General features: G+C 32.2%; 1 protein-coding gene across 1 annotated transcript in view; it reads left to right on the top strand.

The window, feature by feature from the left end:
• Btbd8 (BTB domain containing 8) overlaps positions 1-23599 on the top strand; it is an 82922-nt gene extending 59323 nt beyond the window's left edge. Inside the window, exons 10-18 of the mRNA XM_076861936.1 lie at positions 7302-7484; positions 8143-8280; positions 9287-9416; positions 11786-11847; positions 16322-17027; positions 17369-17456; positions 17859-17998; positions 19358-21664; positions 22960-23599. Coding sequence (XP_076718051.1) covers positions 7302-7484; positions 8143-8280; positions 9287-9416; positions 11786-11847; positions 16322-17027; positions 17369-17456; positions 17859-17998; positions 19358-21664; positions 22960-23429 — 4224 coding nt within the window. The 3' untranslated portion in view covers positions 23430-23599. The remainder of the gene's footprint in view (positions 1-7301; positions 7485-8142; positions 8281-9286; positions 9417-11785; positions 11848-16321; positions 17028-17368; positions 17457-17858; positions 17999-19357; positions 21665-22959) is intronic.
• Positions 23600-25157: the final 1558 nt, after the last annotated feature.

Raw genomic sequence — 25157 nt, 5'->3', positions numbered from 1 at the left:
AGACGATTGTGTGATTCTTACCTTTTATTCTGTTAATGTTGTTTATTATATTTGTTGATTTGCATATGTCAAATGATCCTTGTATTTGAGAGAGAAATCCCACTCAGTCTTGTTGAATGATTTTTTTAATGCATTACTAGTTTGCTAGGTTTTTTTTTTTTTCTTTTTTGAGGGTTTTTGCATCTTTCATGAGGGCTATTGGCCTGTAATTTTCTTTTCTTATAGCATTCTTAGTTTCAAGGTAATGCTGACCTTGTAAAAAGAGTTTGGAAATACTCCCTACTCTTCAGTATTTTTAAAGAATTTGAGAAGGATTGCTATGCATTTTTTAAATGTTCAGTATAATTCAATAATGAAGCTACCAGTTCCTGGGTTTGCTTTTATTGATTGATTGACTGACAGGAGACTTTTTATTCCTAATTCAGTATCTGTTCATTATCAACCTATTCAGATTCTGTTTCTTTGTGATTCATCCTTAATAGGTTGTATGTATCTGGGAATCTACCCTTTTCTATATTATCCAATTTTATTTGTTGTCTGTTAGAATAGCACCTCTTTCATTTCTGATTTTTTTCCCCAGAACTAGGAGGACTACATATGCTAACCAAATGCATTAACTGAGCTACACCCAAGTCCTTCTGATTTTTTTAAAGCTTTTTTTTTTTTTTTTTGAGAGAGAGAGAGAGAGAATTTTAATATTTATTTTTTAGTTTTCGGCAGACACAACATCTTTGTTTGTATGTGGTGCTGAGAATCGAACCCAGGCCGCATGCATGCCAGGCGAGCACGCTACCGCTTGAGCCACATCCCCAGCCCTCCTTCTGATTTTTTTTGGGGGGGAAAGGATACCAGAGATTGAAAACTCAGGGGCACTTAACCACTGAGCCACGTCCCCAGCCCTATTTTGTATTTTATTTAGAGACAGGGTGTCACTGAGTTGCCTAGCACCTTGCTTTTGCGCTGAGGCTGGCTTTGAATTCAGGATCCTCCTGTCTCAGCCTCCCAAGCCACTGGGATTACAGATATGCACCACTACACCCAGCTCTTCTGATTATATTTATTTCCATCTTCTTTGTATTTTCTTAGGCTAGCTAAAGGTATGTTAATTTATCTTTTAAAAAAACAACTTTTATTTTTTCCTAATTTATAAAAATTTTGTTTGTTTCCTCTCTAATCTTTATTTCCTTTCTCCTACTAACTTTGGTCTTAATTTCTTCTTTTTATTAGTTCCTTGAGGTATAAAGTTGTTTATTTGAAATTCATCTTCTTTTGTAATATAGGCATTTATCAACAGAAATTTCCTGCTTATATTTCCCTTTACTACTACTACTTTTTCTTTTTATACTAGGATTGAAACCAGGGGTGCTTACCCTGGCCCTTTTTATCTTTTATTTTGAGATAGGATCTCATTAAATTGCTGAGGGCCTCTTGCTAAATTGTTGAGGCTGGGTTTGAACTTGCAATCCTATTTCCTCAGCCTCCCGATTCACTGGGATTATAGGCACATGCCTCTGCACTCAGCTTGGCTTCTTTGCCCCATTGGTTATTTGAAAATGTTCAGTATGATTCCTACATATTTGTATATTTTCCAGCTTTTTTTCTGCTCTTAATTTCTGCTTTCATTACATTATGTTCAGAAAAGATTCTCTGTATGGTTTCAATAGTTTTAGCTTTGTTAAGACTTCTTTTGGAGAGCTAGCAGGTGACATATTTTTGAGAGTGCTTTGTATGTGCTTGAAAAGAATGGGTATTCTACTGCTCTTATTTGGAAAATTCTATATGTGTTAGGTTCATTTGTCTATGTTGTTCAAATCTGCTATTTCTTTGTTGATTTTCTAATTCTATTTACTGTTGAATACAGAATATTTGAAGTCTCATTTTGTCTCTGTGTTGCTAGCTCTGTCTTCAAATCTACTAATTTTGCTTATGTGTTTTGATTCAAGATATTATATATAATATCTTCCTGATAGACCCTTTTTCTCATTCTATACTGTCTTTCTATTTCTCCTGTGCTGTTTTTGACTTACAGTCTTTTCTGCCTGATAAAATTATAACTCCACTTTTCCTCTCTTTGCTGTCATTGTTATAGAATATCTTTTTCTATCCCTTCACTTTCAGGGTATTCATGTCCTTAAATTTTAAGTGAGTCTCTTGCACACAGAATATAGATGTGGCTTCATAGATGTGGCTTCTTTTCAAAAGTTTTTTTAGTTGTAGATGAACACAATATACCTTTATTTTATTTGTTTATTTCTATGTGATGCTGAGGATTGAACCCAGTGCCTCACATGTGCTAGGCAAGTGCTCTGCCACTGAGCTACAATCCCATCCCATAGATGTTGCTTTTTTTTTTCCATTTAGCTTGATTGGGGAGTTTAATCCATTTGCAATTACATTTTAAATTATTATCTTAAGGAAAAGATATACTATCACCATTTTGTTAATTGTTTTCCCCATTGTATTATATTTGTTTTGTTCCACTTTTCTTCTCTTGCTATCTTCCCTCATATTTTTGATATTTTTATGCTTTGATTTCTTTCTTTATTTTGTGTAATGTCTGTATGTATTTTATGTATGATTACCATGGGGCCTACATAAAATAACTTACATGTAAAACAGTCTAATTTCAATTATATACAAAACTCATTTATAGAATATAGGCAGAAAGGAAATACAAACATCTCTTAATTTGAACATCAGATCTTCAACTTCATTTTTTAAAGAGAAATAGACATTAAAACTATCTATTCAGCATCAAGTCATTTTTGTACCTTTCAGAATAATAAAAACAGGGAAATTTGTACTGTGTCAGTAAGGATATAGAGAATATTCTAATTTATTCATGACAGACATAAATTAACATATCTTTCACTGTATTTTTTAAACTTTTTTTGACTGTGACCCTTTTTAAAAAAATTTTTTTAGTTGTTGATGGACCTTTATTTTTATTTATTTATATGTGGTGCTGAAGATGCAACCCCGTGCCTCACACATGCTAGGCAAGCAAGCGCTCTACTACAGAGCTACAGCCCTAGCCTTTGACTGTGACTCTTTTTTTGAATCATCCAAACTATGAAGTTTTTTTATCCATTGTAACTCATATTTCCATTGTAACTCACAAGTAGAACTGAAACACAGTTTTACAAAAGAACTCTTAGGCTTGTTATGTAGGATATACTGGTATTTTCTATCTCTTTTTCTCCCTGCCTCTTCTTTCTTTCTTCTGTTTTCTCATGCTGATCATGAACTGCTAAATAGGTTGCTAGGGAAGATGCTACAATTTGTAAGACAGTACACATAATGTTTATTCAATATAGTGTTAGTTGTATTCAAAATATAGTGTTGAGTGTATATTGGCAGTGTTTCGGATACCCCTGCTGTCCTACATATTCTCTTGGCCCAATGTTTACATTCTAGCCGCTGCTGCAACATCTAGCTGCACAAGGTGTAATCCCTCACATACTTTTTTCTTTCTTTCTGGACTCTTCACTTCTCCACTTGGGATACCTGCACTTGAGCAATTAAATAATTTATTTTATGTTTTGGAGATGTGGGGATTGAACCTAGGACTTGCTGCATACTAGGTACATAATCTACGGATGAATTATATCCCCATTTCAGCAATTCTGAACCTGTATGATCCTGGCAACAAAAAAAGTTGACACCCCAGGTGGCAAGCCTTGATCACTGGAGATGGGAGCCAGTGCTTAAATGTTTCCCTTTTCTGTCTTTTGAGTGGTTAATTCAAAATACATCTATCCACGGAGCTTAACAAGATTGAGCCCCAGGCACCTACAATGTTGAATGCTCTATCGATGCCTTTCAAACTTTAATGTATACACAAAACACTGATGAATTTCATTCAATGTAGATTTTAATTCAGTAAATCAAGGGAGGAACCAGAGACTCTACTTTTCTAACAAGCTCTGGTTGATGCTGATACTAGGGAAACACATTTCGAGTAGCAAGGAACTAGAAAATGCAACCTTGGATTGGCTTTCTGTTCATCCTTTTCTCTCTCCCAGTGCATCATATCCCCCTTGAGATCAATCATTTCCCCAAACAAGCTATCTATATACAAGCCTGTTTCTCAGTCTCAGTTTTTAAGTGGAATTCAGGCTAAGATTAGTAGTATTGACCCAGCTATTCTACTTCTAGGAATATAGCCTAGAGATATAAAATAATGTCACATACAAGGTAATTCATTATAACATAATAACATAGTAAAACCATAGTAAATAATGCATAGTAAAATAATGTAATGTAAGGATTGAACCCAGTGCCTCAAGCACACTAGGCAAATATTCTGCCACTGAGCTACAGTCCCAGCCCCAAATATGTTTTTTAAATTACAAATTTAGGAAGGCATAGTAAATAATGTAATGTCTATAAGTAGATGACTAGTTAAATTACTTATGATATCTTTATATTTTAGGTTATTACATAGTTATTAAAACCATAAAGGGCTGTATACATCAATAAGAAAAATTAAAGATGTATACTAAATGTAAAAGGCAACATACAGATTACACAATAATACCTCCACTTGAATAAAATAAGGAGAAAATTATACACATTGTATATGCATAAAACCACTTGGAAAGATAAAGAAAAAATTTTATTGGTTTGGAAATGGGTGGTTTGGGGATAGGAAGGAGCAGAAGACTTTTCCTAGTAATGATCTTTATATATTTTCAAATATTGAAAATATGATTGTTAACTATTGAACTAAAATTTTATATTTGGGCTAGAAGGATTATTTTTTTCTTCTTTGAACCTCAGGGTACTCTTACATTTAATGTTCATCACATATTCAGATCAGTATAGAAAAAGATCATATATTATCTATGTATATAACTGTGTCCATATTTTAGTTTTCTAATAGATTCCAAGCTAAATTATAAAACATACTGTACTTTTAAAATGTATTACTGTCAGAGCACATAACACTATGTATATAGTAAGCATTTTGTAGATACCTGCCAAATTTATTTGCATACCCAAAATTTGGTTCCACTACCAGAAGAATGCCTACAACAGAGCAAATTCTGCTTATTGCCTAAAACTCTTCTTTAACTGCACAGTAACTCTGGAAGTCACCAGAGGAGAAAAGATAATGGTACTAAAAAAAAAACTTGAATTATAGCAAAATAGGATTTTTTTACTTTAATAAAGCTGTGGAAGTATATATAATGCATTTTAATGAATTCTTGAAAAACGGGTAAACTTTTTGAGTTTTAAGTCCAAGAATTAAATGTAAATTATCTTAGAAATTCACTTACAGATATTTCTCGGTTATCTGATGATGTTAAGAGATCAATGAATATTTGAGTGTCTTTTATGACCCAATTTTGCACTAAGCCCTGAGGATACAGTAGTGAGCAAAAGCAGACATGGTCTCATACACATTGAACATACAGCATAGTGAATGAGACAGACATTAATATAGCATTTATGCTCATCTTTGAATAATTACAAATGAATTAAGTTCTTTAAAGAAAAGGGACAGGTTCTTAGCATGCATCTGGTATAGGTTTAGGGTATAGATTTAGCTCTTTAGTTGAGATCTAAACAATACAGAGGGTGTGCAGAGCTCTATCATATAGTTCATGTTAAGATTTCGTTTTCTTATTTCCAGGTGTATTAGCTGCCTATTGTTGTGCAACAAACCCACTCTACAACTAAAAAGCTTAAAACTACAATTTATTATTTCTCACTAGTCAGTGGGTTGACTTATTCTTCTTCTGACCTTGCCTGAGCTCACTCTTTATTTTTCAATTTTTATTTATTTATTTATTTTTACCTTTATTTTATTTGTTTATTTGTATGTGGTGGCGGGGATCGAACCCAGTGCCTTATGCATGCTAGGAAAGCGGTCTACCACTGAGTTATAACCCCAGCCCCTATTTTTCAATTTTTTTTAGTTGTCAATGGATCTTTCTTTCTATCTTTATTTTGTTTATTCATTTTTATGTGGTACCGAGGATTGAACCCAGTACCTTACCTTTGAGAGGCAAGCGCTCTGCCACTGAGCCACAACCCCAGCCCCTCTTTCTTTCTTTATGTGTGGTGCTGAGATTTGAACCCAGTGCCTCACACATGCTAGGTGAGCACTCTACCACTGAGCTACAACCCCAGGCCCCTGAGCTACAACCCCAGTCCCCCTGTAACTGCATTCATCCAGTGTCTAAGCAGGAGGCTTGGCCTCTCACTCCACATGGTCTTTCTTACCAAGCTTCTTCATGGCCTAGTGGTCCCAGAATTCCAAAAGGGTAAAGATAGAAGCTGTCGGTCTCTGGAACTTAAGTACCACCACTGTTGTTTAAAGGAAGTGAAAAGGCCAGTCCACATTCAAGACATGAAGAAATAGATCCTACCTCCCAGTGAATGAAACTGCAAAGAATTTGTTACTCTGTGTGTGTGTGTGTGTGTGTGTGTGTGTGTGTGTGTTAAGCTACTGTAATGTACCAGATGTCTATTTATTCAATAATTATTTACTAAGCATCAACCATGATTAAGATACTATAATTTACCAGACACAGTGGTGCACACCTGTAATCTGGCTCAGTGGTTAAGCACCCACTACCAAAAACAAAAACAATAATTTGTTGTTTTTTCCTTTTCCTTAGAGAGCAATAGTATTTATGAGTTGTGATTTCATTTTCCATAAAAATAAATATTTGTGAACATTTTTTTCTCTGATACAAAAATGAATCATTATTAAATGAAAAAAAACATAAAAAGAAGAATCATACCTGTGAGAGAAGAGTTTGGGCTGAGACTGTAGCTCAGTGGCATAGTGCTTGCCTAGCATGTGTGAGGCACTGGATTTAATCCTTAGCACCACATAAAAATAGACAAGTAAAGGCATGCTGTCTGTCTACAACTATAAAAAAATTTAAATTAAAAAACATATTTTATAGTCAGAAAAAAATTCAGGACATGTCAGTCCCTGAAGTTATGAATGATATATATAGGAATTATGAATGATTAATTTGGTGGTGATAATCTTAAGGAAGTGGATTTTTTCTTTGTAGTGATATTATAGTTGTGCTCTCAGGTTTATTTCAGCTACCTTATAAAGGTGGTTTTTTCCCAATTCAAAGTTTTCCCTTTTGGATAATTCTGAATGAATGAATGAATATTATAAGTAAAACTAACGACAAAGTTTCTAGCACCTGTAATTTTATTTCTTGCAGGAAACATCACAAGAAAACTAAAGTATTTTATTTGCTTAGAAAGCTATTTCATGAGCAATAATACTACCTAACTTTTTTTTGCAATATTTTTTAAATTCTAAGAATGATAAGAATGCTGCTTTTCTTCTGATGGAAAGTGACAGGCTAATCATCAGTTTACCCAGAGTAAAATGGACAGAAGCAGCACTAACTATGGCATCTCAGCTCCAAGAAGAGTGTGTTGCATTTATTGTAGAAAACTTCTCCAAGATCATTCAGAGTGAAAATTTCATTCTCCTCTTGCAGGTACTATGTCTGCAATTGTATTCTGTATTCAGTTTTGTTCCATCTTTGTGTTGTAATTTTAATTATGTAAGAGTTTTTATATGCAGGTTGCCTTTGATTAAATTAGTATGATTTAAATAAATTTCACAGCAGATGGCATGTTTGCATCAGATTTAGAGCAGTGATGGACAGGATTTTTGGCTCACAAGACAAAGAAGGCAGGAGGGACAGGTTTGAGTGCCCTGGCAAAGCACATTGTAACTCTGGCCAACTGTAACCCTCAATCAGCATAATCACATTTTTTAAACCCAGTTGTAAAGATACTGTTTTGGTCTGTAATACAATTATGGTCCTTGCAAAAATTTCCTGACTTATTGGGGAGCTACTTTCTCTAAAATTAGTAATTGAATAGAGAACTTCTATTGCTTATTTCTAGGTTCTGCTATTATGGCTGTGTTGTCTCTTTAAAACTGTGTGTGTGTATGTGGGGTGTGTGTGTGTGTGTGTGTGTGTGTGTGTGTGTTTACATTTTAACAAAAGAAAGGAAAAGAAAGAACATATGATTTCTGATAGATTTCATATAGCTAATAATTATGATTGTTTTGCTGTTATGACAGACTTTCACATTTCTTACACATTTTACATGATTTTTATTAAATATCAATTCTGTGTTTTGTAGTCACAAGCAATGAGCAGCACAGCTGATCTGTTGGACAAAATTTTAAAAGCAATTGAAGAAAATATTACCACTGAAAATAGTTGCTCTCTTCTTATGGCTGTGGACACATTACTAAACTCTGAAAATACAAAGGAAATGGTACTGAATGTAATAACATTCATTAAAATTATGTAATATTTGAAGTATTTTAAGATTTTAAATTGCATTTACATTTTAAATGTTGCATGGACCTTTGAAGCTAGGTAATAGACATCTGGGGGTTGATTATGGTCTCTACTTTTGTATATGTTTGGAATTTTTCATAATATAAAAGTTTTTAAATTCCATTTATATTCAAATGGACTTTTTATGAAAGTTTAGAGTTTGGCATTTTTAAAAATATTTTTTGTAGTTGAGATGGATACAATACCTTTATTTTATTTACTTATCTTTATGTGGTGCTGAGGATTGAACGCAGGGCCTCACACATGCTAGGCAAGTGCTCTACCACTGAGCCGCAACTCCAGCCCCTAGAATTTGGCATTTTGGCTCATTTATTCTAAACCTAGTTGTTGGTACTTAGAGTTACATTGTGTCAAATACCGCCAGTATATCTTCTGGTCATTATATTAAATTTTTGGATATAAAACATATGTTGTAGAATTATTGCCTGTTGTTGATATATATTTTTAATTCCTTTTTCTCGTATTAAAAAGTCATAAAATTAGATTGACCAGGAAAAGGCAAAATTTTAATATTATTTTAAATGCAGTTAATCAGTGGTAATTAGTAAGCTAGTTGTAAATTATTGGCATATATATTCTATAAGAATGATGAAAATTTCATCATATTTATTATTATTGCATAGAGTATTTGACCTTGTAATGTCATAGTTGATTTTAAAAGGCTGTGGAATATATTCATATAATGGACATTGGTGTTTTAAAATAATGTTTGGTTGAAAGGGTAAGATTTAGCTTCACGTTCACTTAAAATTCTGTTAATGAGTAAGTCCTTCATAAATAATATGTACCCTATGATCTTAAAAATCTAAGTGATGACATCATTGATCTAGCTTAGGAGTAAGTAGATTCGGAAAGGAATAATGACTGGTTGCTATGACAATGTGGCTCTCACCAGCTGCTGATTTGTTGCTTGAACACAGGGTTTTACGTGCAAGATCCAGGCTCTGCGTGATAAGCTGTGGATCTTCCTGGTTCAGTCTTTCTATGCTGTTCGTCACACAGAAAGCTGGAAGCTGATGAGCACAGATGATCAACAGAAAATCCAAGCAGGTATGTTAGCCTTGAAATTTTTTTATTCTCATTTTATGATCTTTGTGACAGCAGATATTTTGAAGGTGAACATTCTGATAAGTAGAAAGGTTAAGATTTGTATGCTTCTGTTCAATAATACTGTGCTAACCAAAACTAGTGACAGTATGTTAGGCAGTTTTAATAAATCATGTTTTGTTTTTGCTGCTGTTAGAAATTGAAACTCATTTCCTTTATATATACATATAAATTTTTAATCCTACTGTATATTAGCAACAGTATTCCAGCCAAATTTGCTTAAAGGCATTCTTGTGAAGAGGTTAGAAGTATAAAAGAATATAATCCATATAGAACAGATTACAAAACATACTTTCTCCCTTTGAAAATATATTTTACCATAAATATTTTCCATCTTTTTCAGAAGACACCCTTTCTTGTGGTTTTGCCTAGATTGCATGTGTTTTTTTCACAATTGATTTGTTCGGTGATGTGATGTGTGCTATTGCAGAGTGTCCCTCAGGAACCACACAGTGGTCTCGGATACTTAATAGGTACCATTTGAAACATAAGCATTAAACAAAAGGTGCATTTCTCAGAATGTGTGATTGTTTCAAAAAACCAAAAATTTGAGGGTGTGGAACTAAAAATGGCTTCATGACTATTTTGGGGTTAAAGCCAGTGCCTTAGAAAAAAATCCTGGCATATTCTGCAAGTATACTTTTAAAAACAGTTTTAGCTAAGGGACTGTTTTCTGAAGTAAACATTTGTTTCCTATAAAAGATGGAAGCTATATGTGATGAAATATATTTTTGGTAATGTGTGAGTATATAAATCCTTTAGTGATACAGTTAAAATGTGAACTGCTGTCTTATGTTGTAAATCTAACATGTTAGTGCAGCTAGATGTTATTCAAACAGTACTTTTCAAAGAAATTCCATTTTTTAAATAACAAAAATCAAGAGATCTTTAGAAACTGGAATTTTTTTGTAGTGACTATTTCTATGCTGATTTTTAGATGATAGTTTATCTTTACTATAATATCTATACAATGTGAAGAAACAAAATAAGATTAGCATTCCTTGAGTAAATGTCCTTCAACTCTTTTCTAGTTGGTAGCAAACTTTGTTTTTCCCTGTTTTAGAGGATTTCATAGTTAAGTTGAACTTCAAACAATGTTCTTTAATTCTTCAAGCACTAATTAAAAATATATGTAAATACACAAATCTAAAGAAAATATCATTGGTAATACAGATAATTATCAAAAAGAACTCTCCATTCTATTACATTCCATCAGTGCAGTGATAATATTTATAAACCTTAAATATGAATAATAATGAATCCTGATTTATGCACAATTACTGCATTGGGAAACACAGATTAAAAAATATTTTGGGGTTGTCTTTGTTATAACATTTCTTGTATTCTAGCTGAGTTACTGACTTTTGGAAGAAATTTTCTATTAATTTTTTTCCATATATTGTTGTGCAGAGTCATTTGCTTACTGTAAATCAGTCTTTACAATATCACTTCTAGAATCTTGCTTTGTCCTATAGCACATATCCTGTAAAATAGAGATTATGGAAGATGCATGATAGTTAGATAATTTAATATATTTTTATTAGCTGTTTTAATAGAAATCAAATTTTGGAAATTATATATTTTTATTCAAAATATGTCTTAAAGCACCATAACCTTCAAAAGAAATACATTAGCTGAACTGTGTTGATAGACCTCATACCATTATTCCTATATATTTTCCTGACGTCATTCAAATTCTTATTTTAAGCGCATGAACATGAATTCCCCAGTACTTCTCATATAAACCTAACTTATAAAATGAATATTTATTTAATTCCAAAAGAAATAATGAGTTTGAGAATTGTTTCAATCTTATTTTTTTGTTCTGTTTTCTCCTTCCTCATGACTTGCAGGCAAAACTAGGATATATTTTTAGTTAATTTCAACAGAGTATTTTTATATTTTTAGGATAAATATTTTTTATGTTTAATTATTTATAAAATATCATTTGTCATAATGTATAATTTTTTGAAATTTGGAAAATAAATGAAACCAGTTATCTAAAAATTTTCAACATAAAAATTTCTGGGTTTTTGTAAATATGTGAACATTCCTTGTGAGATTGCACTTATTACTTATTAATTTTTAAAACAAATATCTTAGGAACTAGAGAAAGATTGAAAATGACATCCTTTTTAAAAAATTCTAAAATACAATAGAGAATTATTTTTGTGCACTAAATTGGTTTCAGGTTTTTATTGTTGTTACTTCCATCAAAATATAATGTTTTGTGCTAGAATTCTATTTTTCTTGTGCTTCTTTGGTAAAAGTAATACTTTCTATAAAAAATAAATTGCTGTTTTTTTCTACAGCTGCATTTGACAAAGGTGATGATCGAAGACTTGGCAAAAAACCTATATTCAGCAGCTCTCAGGTAAACTTCTGAATTTTATAGGTTCAATGACAAAATATAAAAAATTATTGAAATTTTTTAAAAAATATTTATTTAGTTGTAGATGAGCACACAGTATCTTTATTTATTTTTATGTGGTTCTGAGGATCCAACCCAGTGCCTCACAAATGTGAGGCAAGCACTTTACCAATGAGCTACAATCCCAGCCCCTTAAATTTTATTATTTTGTATTTTAGCCTAATTTTAAAAAATTTCTTTACTCATTAATTAAAGCTATTAGAAATAATTTTGAGTCTTTTAAAATCAAGTGTACATTAAATACATTTTTAAATGATGTGAATTTTTGATGTCCAGCTGGCATGAAAAGTAGCCACCTTTTTCATTTCCTTGAAAACATTTTTGGCAAGTAATATATTGGAGCTATTCCAGTAGATTAGGAGTTTTTCAGAATTCTAGATCTAACTCAATAACTTTTTCTAATTAACCTATTTTTTTTATTAAAGAAGGTCTTGCTTGTTCCAGTTTTCTCTATTTTAATTCACATTTTTTATGTGAAGAAAGCAATTGGTACCAAGAGCACAGTTGTGTTCTACTTTAGAAATTACTTAGTGTGCTTATGTAAGGTACTCAGTGTAATCAAATTCTCAGAAACAGTAGAATGGTGATTCCCAAAGACAGAGAGTAGAGTGGGTTATAGAAAATGGGAGTTGTTTAGTAGGTTAAAGATTTTTAGTTTTGTAATACAAGAAAGTTCTACAGATATGTTGTGTAACAAAGTTCATATAATTAATGTAACTGTACTGGATGCTTAAAAATGTTAAGATGATAATTTTGTGTTATGTGTTTTTTACCATATACACACAAAAGTTACTTGATGTATTTATTATAACTGAAATTATATTTTTATTCCCAAAAAATATGTTAATACTGGTTAGGGTTTCGAGATAATTTATAGCTGCTTATGTAATCAATAATATATTTAAAAGTACAGGGACTGGGATTGTGACTCAGCAGAATAGCACGTGCAAGGCGCTGGGTTCAATCCTCAGCACCACATAAAAATAAATAAATAAATAAAATAAAGGCATTCTGTCCAATTGTAACTAAAAAGATTTTTTTTAAGTGCAGAATTATACTAGCCTACTTGTGCATTACAATGATAATATGAAAATATACATTGAGAGTTCCAGTTTGGAATTCAAAGAATATAGTGCCCTTGCAGAGTGGCATAGGGAATCCTGTTTTCTTCCTTATAGAAAACACTGCAGCCCAAGCCAAACTAAGCTCTCATGGCTTAAGGCAGGATCAATATCTAAACAAATATCTTAGATAAGAAACTGGGATATTGGAGATTTGTTCAGTAAACTTACTAGGACTATTCTCTAAAGTGTGTTTCACAATATAGTACCTCCATCATATGTTCCACCTAAGAACATGTAGTTTGTGCTAAGTTTAAGAATCAGTATATACTGTAGCTCCTCTTAGAGACTGTAGATAAAAATTATACCTTAAAAGTGGTGAGAAACACTACAGTAAAAGAAACTTGAATTTTGTTTCAACTAAATTTCTACTTGTTAAACTATAGGACACCACTAGGCTTCCCCTGAGTCACTTTAAAGCATATTATGTAATTTCCCATAACATAGTTATTCTAGGAGATGTTACCTTAGGATTTTTTTTTAATGTACTTAAATTCCCAGATATTCTTGTGGTTTTGTTGTTGTTGTTGCTTGTTTGTTTTAAGGCCTCCAGGAAGTAGTCTACCTGCCTTCTTTCCCCCTATTATAGAGCAGGCTTTTCCTCCTCCTCTGCCCTACAGTAAAATAGAACAGATTTTCATCATTCTTCCTCATCTTCCTGACCTTAAAGTTGTCTAAGAGTTATTTTCTGTTAACAACAATGGGAAGGAAATAGAGTAATAAGTTTCCCTCAGAAAAGCAGTGGTATACTGAAATGAGTGCTACATATAAAATTAGAATAGTTCACATCTTGACTTCACATTATTATCTGTGTTTGCTTATCTGTTATATGGAATAACCAGCAGGATTATTGTGAAAATTAGTAAAAATAATTTTGAGGCAGTTGTCTGGTATGTAGTAAGTACTTAGTAAATGTGAAATGAATACACATGTTTTTCAAACAAAGATAAAACATTTAGAAGGTAGAGAAAAGGCTGGGTGCAATGACACACACCTGTAATCCCAGCAACTAGGGAGACTGAGGCAGGAGGATCACAAGTTGAGCAAGCCTCAGCAATTTAGTGAGGCCCTAAGAAACTTAGACGCTGTCTCAAAATAAAAAATGAAAAGGGCTAGAATGTGGCTTTGTGGTAAAGCACCCCTGGGTTCAATGTCCAATACCAAAAAAAAAAATAGAAGGTGGGAAAAAGTTAATCAGGTAAGACTGGGAGAAATGTTTAAAAGAGTGCTAGTACTAAAATTCTTAAAAATAAAACATCTCATTTCTAGTAGTTGCTTCAAAATAAAATGGGGATAATATATATGAAACAATTGGATATGTATCGGTAATTGTTAAAGCTGGATATTAAGTACATGGCAGTTCTGTCTTCTTTTAATTATGTTTAAGTTTTTCTATAGTAAGAATTAACCAAAAAAATAATAAGAAGAATACATTAGAGGGTTATCTTTTATTTTTTATTTATTTATTTAGTCAATAGAATATGGTGATCATTCCCAATTGGTCATGTGTTCAGAAGAAACATTTAAACTTGGCAAATATAAGTAAGAGACTGCCTAGAAATTCATTTACATTGAATCTTCATCATATCATACTATGTTAAGTTTCTAAAGGAGTATATTTACCCCATATAATACATACTACTTCAAAGTGCAAAGATTTAAGGACAGAGCAAATTAAGTACAGTTTGAAGGGAGAGAAAAGGTCTAAAAGCAGAACTTGACCTAATTTTAGGATTAAAAATAGAGGAATGTTATTTGTTGGGTTAAGATTTGATCAAAAAAGCAAAAACTGAGGAAAAAGCCTGTCTGAACTTTATAAATATTAGACTCCTTGAACACTGATCTGAGGAAGATTATTCTCTACTCTATAGACATGCAAAATCTAAGGCCCAGCGTTGCTAATAACTTCTTAAATATCTCAGATCCATTGGAGGCAAAGCCAATGTAAGTCTCATGATTCCTTTATCACCATACCTCACTTTTTACCAAATTTAGCTAAGTTATTTATATATTTTTATTGTCTATATGCACGCATATATATGTGTGTGTGTGTGTGTGTGTGTGTGTGTGTGTGTGTGTGTGTGTCATTTTATCTTGGACAATTTTAAATGTAATATAGAAGCTTTTCAGATTTAGAAATAATTATATTATTGAATTATAATCAATATATGCGTAGTTTTAACAACAGCATTTTCTTGAGTCCCCAGTATATTATGGGCATGGTGTCAAGGGTTTTAGATACCAGAAGTAAAGACAATACAAGCTTTGCCTCCAAGTCTCATATAGCTTTACAAAGGGAAAAAAATGAACATTTACAATTTACCCAAAAAAATGACAATATAATCTTATATTTTTATTCTAAAATTTTTACCAACTTTAAAATTTTTGTTGTTCTCTTCCTTCCTAAGGTTAGGTTTTAAAAAATGATAAAGTGGTTGTGTTTGTCTTCATTATCTTTCTATTTTTCCTTCTTTTTCCTTTTTCATATCCCTTTTCCTATGCTTTCTCCAGGTAGCCTTACTGTACTACCCTCTTGTTCTTTAAAAAAAACAAGGTTTTCCGATGTAATATGTTGTATTTCCTAGGAGTTTTTTGTTTGTTTGTTTGTTTTAAATTAAGACTCCAAGAAGTAAACTATTCTTACTATAGACAATTAAATCTTTAATGATAAAATTTCTGGAATTTGGGATAGGGTTGAAGAGAGAGGTTTGGGTGAAAATCTTTACATTGTCTCTCAAATTATACCATTTGGATGATTACCACCTTGAAGCAGTAAGTCATGAGCTCAAGTCCTAATTCTGTCCTTTACAAGCTTATTACCTTGGGTAAGTCACATACTTGCTTTCATCCTCTATTTCTTGTCTAAAAACTGAAAATATCTACAGGAGCTATTTCATAGGATTGTTGTAAAGATTAATTGAAATGATGTAGGAAAAAGGTTTTGTGTGGAACCAGGAATTCCTAAAAAAAATGGTGAATATTAATATTTACTTAAGACATGCTGAACCTTTAGGTATTAATCTCTACCAGACCTAAAAAAATTAAAAACAGTATGGCTTTTATAAATAGGTAAACCTTTAATGCTGTGTTTCAGGTTTGATTAAAGATAATATGGTCAGAGATAAAAAAGTTTTGATCAAAATGATCAAAGACTCAATCCAAGTTTTAAATGACTTTAAATCATAACATAAACTTTGTTGTTTGTTTTTTTCTGAAAAACTAGCTTACTGAAACAGAGTATTACATGTCAAATACTTCAGTCAAATTACAAAGTATTTTTTCTTCTTTTTTTGTAGCAAAGGAGACAAGTTTCTAATTCTAGTATTATAAAAAACAAATCTTGGAGGGAAAATAACAAGTGTTGGAGTGCTCTCTCTGCTAATCAAAAGATGAAATCCGATGGATTAGGAGCATCTGGACATTCATCAAATACTAATAGAAATAGTATAAATAAAACCTTGAAGCATAATGATGTAAAGGAAAAGGATAGTACAAAAGTATCATCTAAGATTACTAAAGAATTGAAAACTGGGGGTAAAAATATTTCTGGAAAGTCCAAAACTGTAATAAAGCCCCAAATAGAAAACAATGATAATGCAAAACTGGAAAACCTGCCACCTAAAGTTGTGGAAAAGTCAGCAACAGCAACGGCAGCAGCAAGTGGACATAAGAATTCAGTAAATGGAAAAGGAGTGAAAAATCAAGAAGGGCAAATCAGTGGCGCCAGACCCAAGGTACTCACTGGAAATTTAAATGGGCAAACCAAAGCAAAACCTTTGAAAAAAGTGACAGGGAAAGATTCTCCATGCCTCAGCATTGCAGGACCTTCCATCCAATCTCCAAATTCAAGTGTGGAATTATCAATTTCTGCTGGATGTCTGGGCAAACCAAAAGAAAATGGATCAGTAGAAGAGATGTCTTCTGGTCAGAAGCTATCATTTTGTGATTCTCCAGAACAGATGGTAAAAAACAGTGTAGACAGTGTCAAAACTTCCATTGTAGGTGGGTTTTTAGCACTCTAATTTTTTTTTTAATACTTTGTGTGTATTGTGTTGGGGAGCAAACCCAGGGCCTTGTACATGCTAGGCAAATGCTCTATTACTGAACTACACCTTTACCCCAAAACTCTAATTATTTTTAATTTCTCTTAACAAGTAAAGTTTTTAGAATAATGCCTGGGGGTCTTTTATTTTAAAATGCCATACACTATTTATATGTATTCGAGAAAACATAGTCCTTTCTACTTTAACACTTTTGTTTATAGTGTCTAACCAGTAAATTTATACCATATTGTTAAATGTTTGTGTATTCTATCCCATGACTGACTTTTTCTTAATTTATAGCAGTAAAATCTCAGCCTGTTTCAAGAGTTACCAGTGGAACTTCCAACAAAAAAAGCATTCATGAACAAGACACTAATATAAATAATAGGTAGGTCTTCATTTATTGTTTAACCTATATGCTAACTTTCTCTGTAGTTAATTATATACTAACTTCTAACCAAATATTGTTAAAGTGTCTTTTCTTTGTTAAAAAAAGTAAAATATTATACTGTGATATTTTAAATGATTGTCTTATTTATGAAAGAAGTATATTTATGCAAGAATGATTGATGCAAAATATTAGAAGAATATCTTTATACTTTTGGCATTTATTATGTATTACTTTATCATACTTTACCTACACTTTTAAAACTTAAAGACTTGTGGTTTCTCTATTTTCAAAAAAGATGTACTTTTATTTCTTGGGAAAAACATATTTCATGAGTGATTCTCTTAAAAATTCATGTTTTGGAATCTCATTGTAATACTAAGTGCAAACCATTTTTCTTAGTGTACTAAAGAAAGTCAGTGGCAAAGGATATAATGATCCAATACCACAGGCAATTTTGAAGAAAAGAGGAAATGGCAATGGACATGGTACAACTCAGCAGAGGACAAAGAATGCCCCATCTAATCTTGCTAAAACTCAAGGTAAAGCTGAAATAGTTGTGGGTATCATGGATATTACTTCCTTATGTAAGTTGAATAAGCAAAACTCAGATTTGGAACTTAAGTAGCAAATAAGACATAAGATGATTTTATTTATTTTACATTTGTTTCACATGATAGAGATGAGAGTTTAGACAAGTATTTTGATGTTTTGGAGGTATTGGTTTGGTTTTTATTATCCTTTGTGGGAAAAATAATTAAGGGAATTACTAGTTTATCTTTATTTGTGGTGCTTTTATAGAGTATACCCATATTTCTTGACAGTTTCATAGAAAACTAAGAATTCCATCTGTAAAACCAACACTAAAAAGCTCTAAAAATAACGGTGTAGTCTAGATAGCCATTATATATAGAGGAAGAATTTTAAAAAGGAAAGAGTACCATTTAGATTGCATGATTTGCTAACATAATAACTGAGTTTAAAAATTACTTTTCTTTATACATTAAGCCTTCAAATGTATAAGAGCAGTTTGTAAAATCCTCAGAATAATTTTTGTTTACATTATGAATTAATACTGAAAATAATTTAAATAATAAGGCAGAGAAAATTATTTATATCTTAGTAATAGCTAAAAATTAAACATTTAAAATTATTTGCTAGAACTGGGGGCATATAACTCAGTGGAAGAACACTTGTCTAGTATACACAAGACTCTGGATTCCATCCCTAGCACCACAAAACAAGCAAACAAAAAAAGTGTTTGATAACCCTTTTTGGTCTATTTGCATTTGAATGCCCAAAAATATCATCTCTAAGACTAACCAGTATATACAAATGAATTCCCAAAGTTAATCTCTCATTCCCTTCAGGCAGCAGTTCTGGTCTCCACTGCAGATTTAAATTAATGAGCTACAATAATAGTGATCTTCTTATAAGAAGTAAAATGATTTTATTCATGTTTAAAGGAAAAAGGAACAATTTCAACAGTTTTCTATTTTCTGTTTAGCTTGCTTCTCATTTCCAGCTATGTAGAACACAGCCTTCCCCTCCCTCTCCCCACCTACCAAAAAAAAAAAAAAAAACTTCAAAGGAAAAACTTCCCTGCTCCTTTGGTCTAAGAAATCAGACTTTTTCCTCCCTCAGATATTTATGCAAATCCAATTTTGGCATAAGGATCAAGGCTCTTGAGGAAGAGAATCAGTTTTAACTAAGACCCTAAAATAGTCCCTATATATTTTAATAGAAAAATAATTTTTAAAATTTTATTGTATGACTAAGTCCTAATCTGTAATTGTCCATTTGATCATTGTTTTTATTTTATTTTTTCTAAAGTAATTTAAAATGTTGAATTTCACACAGATTTAGAGAATATATTGTATTTCTGAACTTTCTTTTCTTAGGATCCCAAGGTGAATCACCAAATTCAGTAAAATCTTCAGTCTCTTCAAGGAAGTCTGATGAAAAGTTGGACCATAAGACAACTTCAGATAAACAAATACCTAAGAAAAAAGTTGTTAAACAGGGACTCACAACTTTGCCTAAGGTTAATGCAAAAACAGTGTCAATGCCTAAAACCCTGAATCAGTCAAAGAAAGGTGAAACTCTGAATAACAAAGATTCAAAACAAAAAATGCTTCCTGGACAGATTATATTGAAGACTCAGTCTTCCTCTCAAAGACCTTTAAAAAATGAAACATCTGTTACACAAAAAAGCGTATTTAATCATGTAGATGATAACAACAAAGACAGTGCTTCTGAACAGAAGCCTCACAAACCTCTAACTAATCTTGCAACCAAAATCAATGGCACAGAAGCATTTCAGTCATCATGCAGACCTGACCCACAAAAGCCATTAAGCAGTCAAGAAAAAGAATGCCAAAATATTTTAAAGCTGGATAAATCAGTAAAACAAGAACTGAAATCAGAACAAATTTGTTCAGATAAAAGTGAAACAAAACTTCCCAATCACAAAGACACAAATTATTGCATTCCTACTGAAGCATATTGTACTTCTGGTGAAAATGATAGTGTAGATTCAAAATTTTATAGTACCAGTGCTCAGAAGTCCATGATTTCAAATCCAAATGAAAACTCCTTAAACTCTAATCCAATTTGTGATTTAGACTCAACAAATGTAGAACAAATCCATTTAATATCAGATAGAGAGAAAGAAATAGGGAGAAAAGATATAAATAGAACATCAAGCATGAAATGCATAAAAGATGTTTTACCTTGTATTCCTGAAAGGATAAATGGTACCTTAAATTCTGTTCAAGATGACAGAAAATCTAAAATTCATGTAGAAAAACCAACAGTTCCTACTCAGTTACCTAATGACTCTGCCATGAAGGAAGATAAACTTACTACCACAGACTCAGATGTTTCCTCCAAATGTTTTTCGGGACAGACATCAGGAAAAAATTCTCCTAAAAATATGGAAACATCAGAAACTCCAGAGAATCATGAAACTTCAGAAGCTCCATTCATGGGTCACTGGAATTTGAGTACCAATGTGCTGCATCAGAGAGAGAGTCCTGAATCTGACACGGGCAGTGCTACCACATCCTCTGATGACATAAAACCCAGGTCTGAAGACTATGATGCTGGAGGGTCTCAGGATGATGATGGGTCAAATGACAGAGGTATTTCTAAGTGTGGGACTATGCTATGCCATGATTTCCTTGGAAGAAGTAGCAGTGATACTAGTACTCCTGAAGAATTAAAAATATATGATAGTAATTTAAGAATTGAAGTAAAAATGAAAAAGCAAAGTAGTAATGACATTTTCCAAGTTAACTCAACAAGTGATGATGAGATTCCTAGGAAAAGGCCAGAAATTTGGTCTCGATCCACAATAGTTCATCCTAGGGAAAAAGAAAATATTCCACGAGGCAGTGTCCAGTTTGCTCAGGAAATAGATCAGGTTTCTTCCTCAGCAGATGAAACAGAAGATGAGAGATCTGAAGCTGAAAATGTTGCAGAAAATTTCTCTCTCTCTAATCCAGCTCCTCAGCAGTTTCAGGGAATAATTAACTTAGCTTTTGAAGATGGAAATGAAAATGAAAGTCGTGAGTTTTCTGCAACTAAAAAGTTTAAAAGGTCAGTTTTACTTTCAGTAGATGAATGTGAAGAACTGGGATCTGATGAAGGGGAAGTCCATACTCCTTTTCAGCCTCCTCTAGATTCACTTTCACCTTCTGATGTTTTCGATGGTGTTTCTCATGAACATCATGGAAGGACCTGCTTTTCCAGATTCTCACAAGAAAGTGAAGAGAGTATTTTACAGTGTAAACAGCAAGAAAAAGGCAATAACACATATAAAAATGAAAGAACTCTTTTGGGTCTTAATAGCATTGACTCTTCAAGAAAAGAGAAACAGAGTGTTTCAGCCATTGACAAAGATAACACATTAGATGTCCTGTCCAAAGGAAGCAGGCAGTTTTTTCCAGAGAATAAAAAAGTAAATGGTGGAAACAATATGACTAATGATTTTCAGCAGCGCAGCAAATTCTTGGATAGTGACATAAAATCTCAAGAAAGGCCACGTCATTTGGAGCTTCATCAAAGAGAACCCAATTCTGACACACCAAAGAACAACTCTATGAAATCTCTAGACTCCTTTCGGAGTCAAGTTCTGCCTCAGGAAGGTCAAGTGAAAGAGAGCCATTCTACAGCTACCGAAAAAGCTAATATTGCTTTATCTGCAGGTAATGTACAGAAATAGAAATGCTAAATGCATAAGAAAATAAGTTTATAGAGTTTTAAAGTTTTATGTAGCCCTGAATGTTATATTTTAGGTAGATAGAATAATTACTTACACAACAGTTTCAAATTTTAAATGAAAATTTAAATTTCTTGATAATATGAAAATTAACTAGTTATTCATTTATTATTATTCACCGAAAATCTTAGTGAAGAATTAATATCTAGTAAAAATTTTGGTTGTTTATTTGACATAACTAACCTATTAGGAGATTTTACATAAAGAGCAAATATAAAATCTTAGTTTGTTATTATTTAGTTATTTATGTCTAATTTAACATAAGAATTCTCAACTAAGAAATTTTATTATACATTGGATATGATTTATGGACTTGCTAGTAATATATATGAGGGCTGTGCAATAACTATAGTAATATGTAACTAAAAGCACTGAACTATTTTAACAACTAGATTATTACAATTTATATGCATTTTACAGAGAGTAAAACTTTCAGGATCAATATAATTCTATTCTAAAATTTTCAAGTAAAAATTAAATTTCCTTAAAGAGATTATATTTAGAAGCAATGATGATATATGAAAAAAGCCCAGGCTTATTTCATATGCACAGAAGATTTCCTGTCTAATTGTTTTATGTTTTTGTCTTCCTTATTATGGTAATTCAGACTAATGACCCACATTTGAAATATGCAATAGTGGCTGACTAACTATTGTATATCATAATCAAGAAAAATGCTCATCTATAATCCCTATTCAGCAAAATCATAAGAATAGGAGTTTAAAAAAAAAAGTTGTACTTTTTTGTTTGTTTGTTCTTGCTTGAATCCTTCTTTGCATGTGCAATATACAAATAAACCTTTAGATAAAATGTATTTATACCCCCGTTTGGAGTAGTGACTTACTTTAAAAGTCACCATCAGATAAATTGTCTTTTTTTTCCTCTTTAAGTTTCTACTGTAGTAAATTAGATATATGTGTACTTTCTATGTTTGTGTTGAAATAATTTGTTATTTTCTGTATAAGTTTTCAAATTAAAGAATGAAAAATTATTGTTAGTTGCCTATGTTGATTTTGCTGCTAAATATCACCCTTGAATTTTTTTAACGTAGACAAAGAAATGCCTCAGAAATTTTGTCAGTTTTGTATAAATGTTATTTTCCCATTTTGTAGTTTTTTGGGGGGCTATCACTGTTACATTGTATTAATATTGTACTACAAAACTCTGAGGAGTACCAACATGTGCAATTTTTACATTGTGTAGTATTATGAATTATTTCAGGAGACATAGATGATTGTGACACACTGGCACAAACCCGCATGTATGACCATCGGCCTTCAAAAACCCTTTCTCCAATATATGAGATGGATGTAACAGAAGCATTTGAGCAGAAAATGGAATCAGAAACACATGTTACAGATATGGATTTTGAAGATAATCAACATTTTGCAAAACAGGACTGGACTCTACTAAAGCAACTGCTCTCTGAACAGGACTCAAACTTAAATATTACAAATTCTCTTCCTGAAGATCTAAATTTAGCACAGTATTTAATCAATCAGACACTCCTTTTAGCACGAGACAGCTCAAAACCTCAGGGTATAGCACATGTTGACACTTTGAACAGATGGAGCGAACTAACATCTCCACTGGATAATTCCTCAGCAAGTATCACCATGGCTAGTTTTTCCTCAGAAGATTGTTCACCTCAAGGTGAATGGACAATTCTGGAACTGGAAACTCAGCATTAAGAGTCTTAACATTTTGGAAAATTTTAAACTGTGTCACTCCTTTATTTTTTGATGCCTATATTATATCTAAATTATAATTGCATTAGCCAGACATAGACTGTCCTTAATATTGAGGGAGTCTTTCCAGTTTATTAAAGTAAGCATAGTTTATTTATTGATATGCTATCACATGTAGAGGGAAAAAATGTGTTTTTTTCTAAAGTTTTTGAGCATGTTTTCTATAATTGTTAGAGAAATTAGAAGACTTCTAAGGAAAAACACTTGCTTCAGTTTTCCTTTCCTACCTAATCATTTGTTTATAATTCAAGAATTTAAAATGTGAATGCACAGTATGTCAGTCTCTTTACCCTTTTACTTTTGTTCTGCATATGGTACCATAGTAGTTTAACAATAAAAAAAAAACTTACTGTACTTGTGTCAGTTTATATAATCTGTGAATGACAATTTAACTCAGGTTGGGGTGGTTTAAGCCAGAAAATCTTGAAGCAAGTGTACCTCAAATTTCAACCACATTGTTAATAGGATAAGAGAAATAGAATTTCCTGTATTTCTCTTTTGGGGATATATCCAGAGAAAGGTATCTGCTCCTGTTCAAAAGCAGTAGGAAGACTGTCTACCTTACTTTGGTAGACTGCCTTACAGTTTAATTCATTTTATGTTAGGAATATTTTGGAATTGCACCTGCAATAGACTGGCATTAAATATTAACTTGAACAAATTAGAATAAAATTAAAAAAATTAACTTAAAAATGGGTACATGTGGCAATTGAGGAGTTACTGAGTTTTAATTTTGTGTGTGTGAATGAATTTGTGCTTTACTGGTTTATATACTTTAGTTCCTTATTTGCTTGATCAGATTATCTTTCAGTCTAATTTCAATAGAAAGACAAAAATAAATTTTATTAAAAAATTATTTAGGAGATAAAAACCTATTCTATAGAATTCTATAGGGACTGAATACTTCGACCTTTGATACTGGTGGGTATTGTCCTTTAGGATAATGGGACTTCATATAGCACCTCTCTCAAAGCTTTATAGCTAACTCATAATTCCTCTAAAATATGTCAGAATTTCTATAAGATTTCTATAACTTTGTGGCTGCAATCTAGTTGTATAGGCCAGGTGACTTTTTGAAATATACCTATTTATAAAGTACTTTCACAAAAGGAGAGGGAAAGGGAAGAATTGGGGAGTGAAGTTGACCAAATTATGCTAGGTGTGTGTATGAATATATCACAAAGTTGTTTTTGAAGTAGTGAAGTAACATAACCAGGTATATGTTAAAAAGATAACTGTCCATAGTAATGAAAAGGACTTGATCTGGAGAAGCACCCAAGCTTGTCAATCTTAGAAATGGGGAATGGAGAAGAATTTGATATAAGAGACATTAGGTAGGTTGAGATTCTAGAAGATGGGATGGAATTTTAAAGTTTCTATCACGAATAATCCACACACTGAAGGCCTGATATGATTCCAAGATTTTTCTAGGACCTGGACTAAAAAGATGAATGACATAGAACCTTGTCCTTGAGTATCTCAAGTCAACTAAGGAGATAGATTGTTAAACAAAAACTGCAAAATAGTGAAGTGCCACAATAAAGCTCTGTGCAAAATATAATTAATGTATAAAGGACAGAGAAGTGCTCAGCGTAGTTGGAATTCACAAGACAAAGGAAAATGCACACCCTTGGCGGAAAACGAATACATCGGGAGTGAGGAATTCTGTTT

The sequence above is a fragment of the Callospermophilus lateralis genome, chromosome 7 (genome assembly GCF_048772815.1).
Source record: "Callospermophilus lateralis isolate mCalLat2 chromosome 7, mCalLat2.hap1, whole genome shotgun sequence".
Classification (NCBI taxonomy): domain Eukaryota; kingdom Metazoa; phylum Chordata; class Mammalia; order Rodentia; family Sciuridae; genus Callospermophilus; species Callospermophilus lateralis.
Note: the sequence above shows the minus strand (reverse complement) of the source record. Positions and strands in the feature narration are given on the sequence as shown.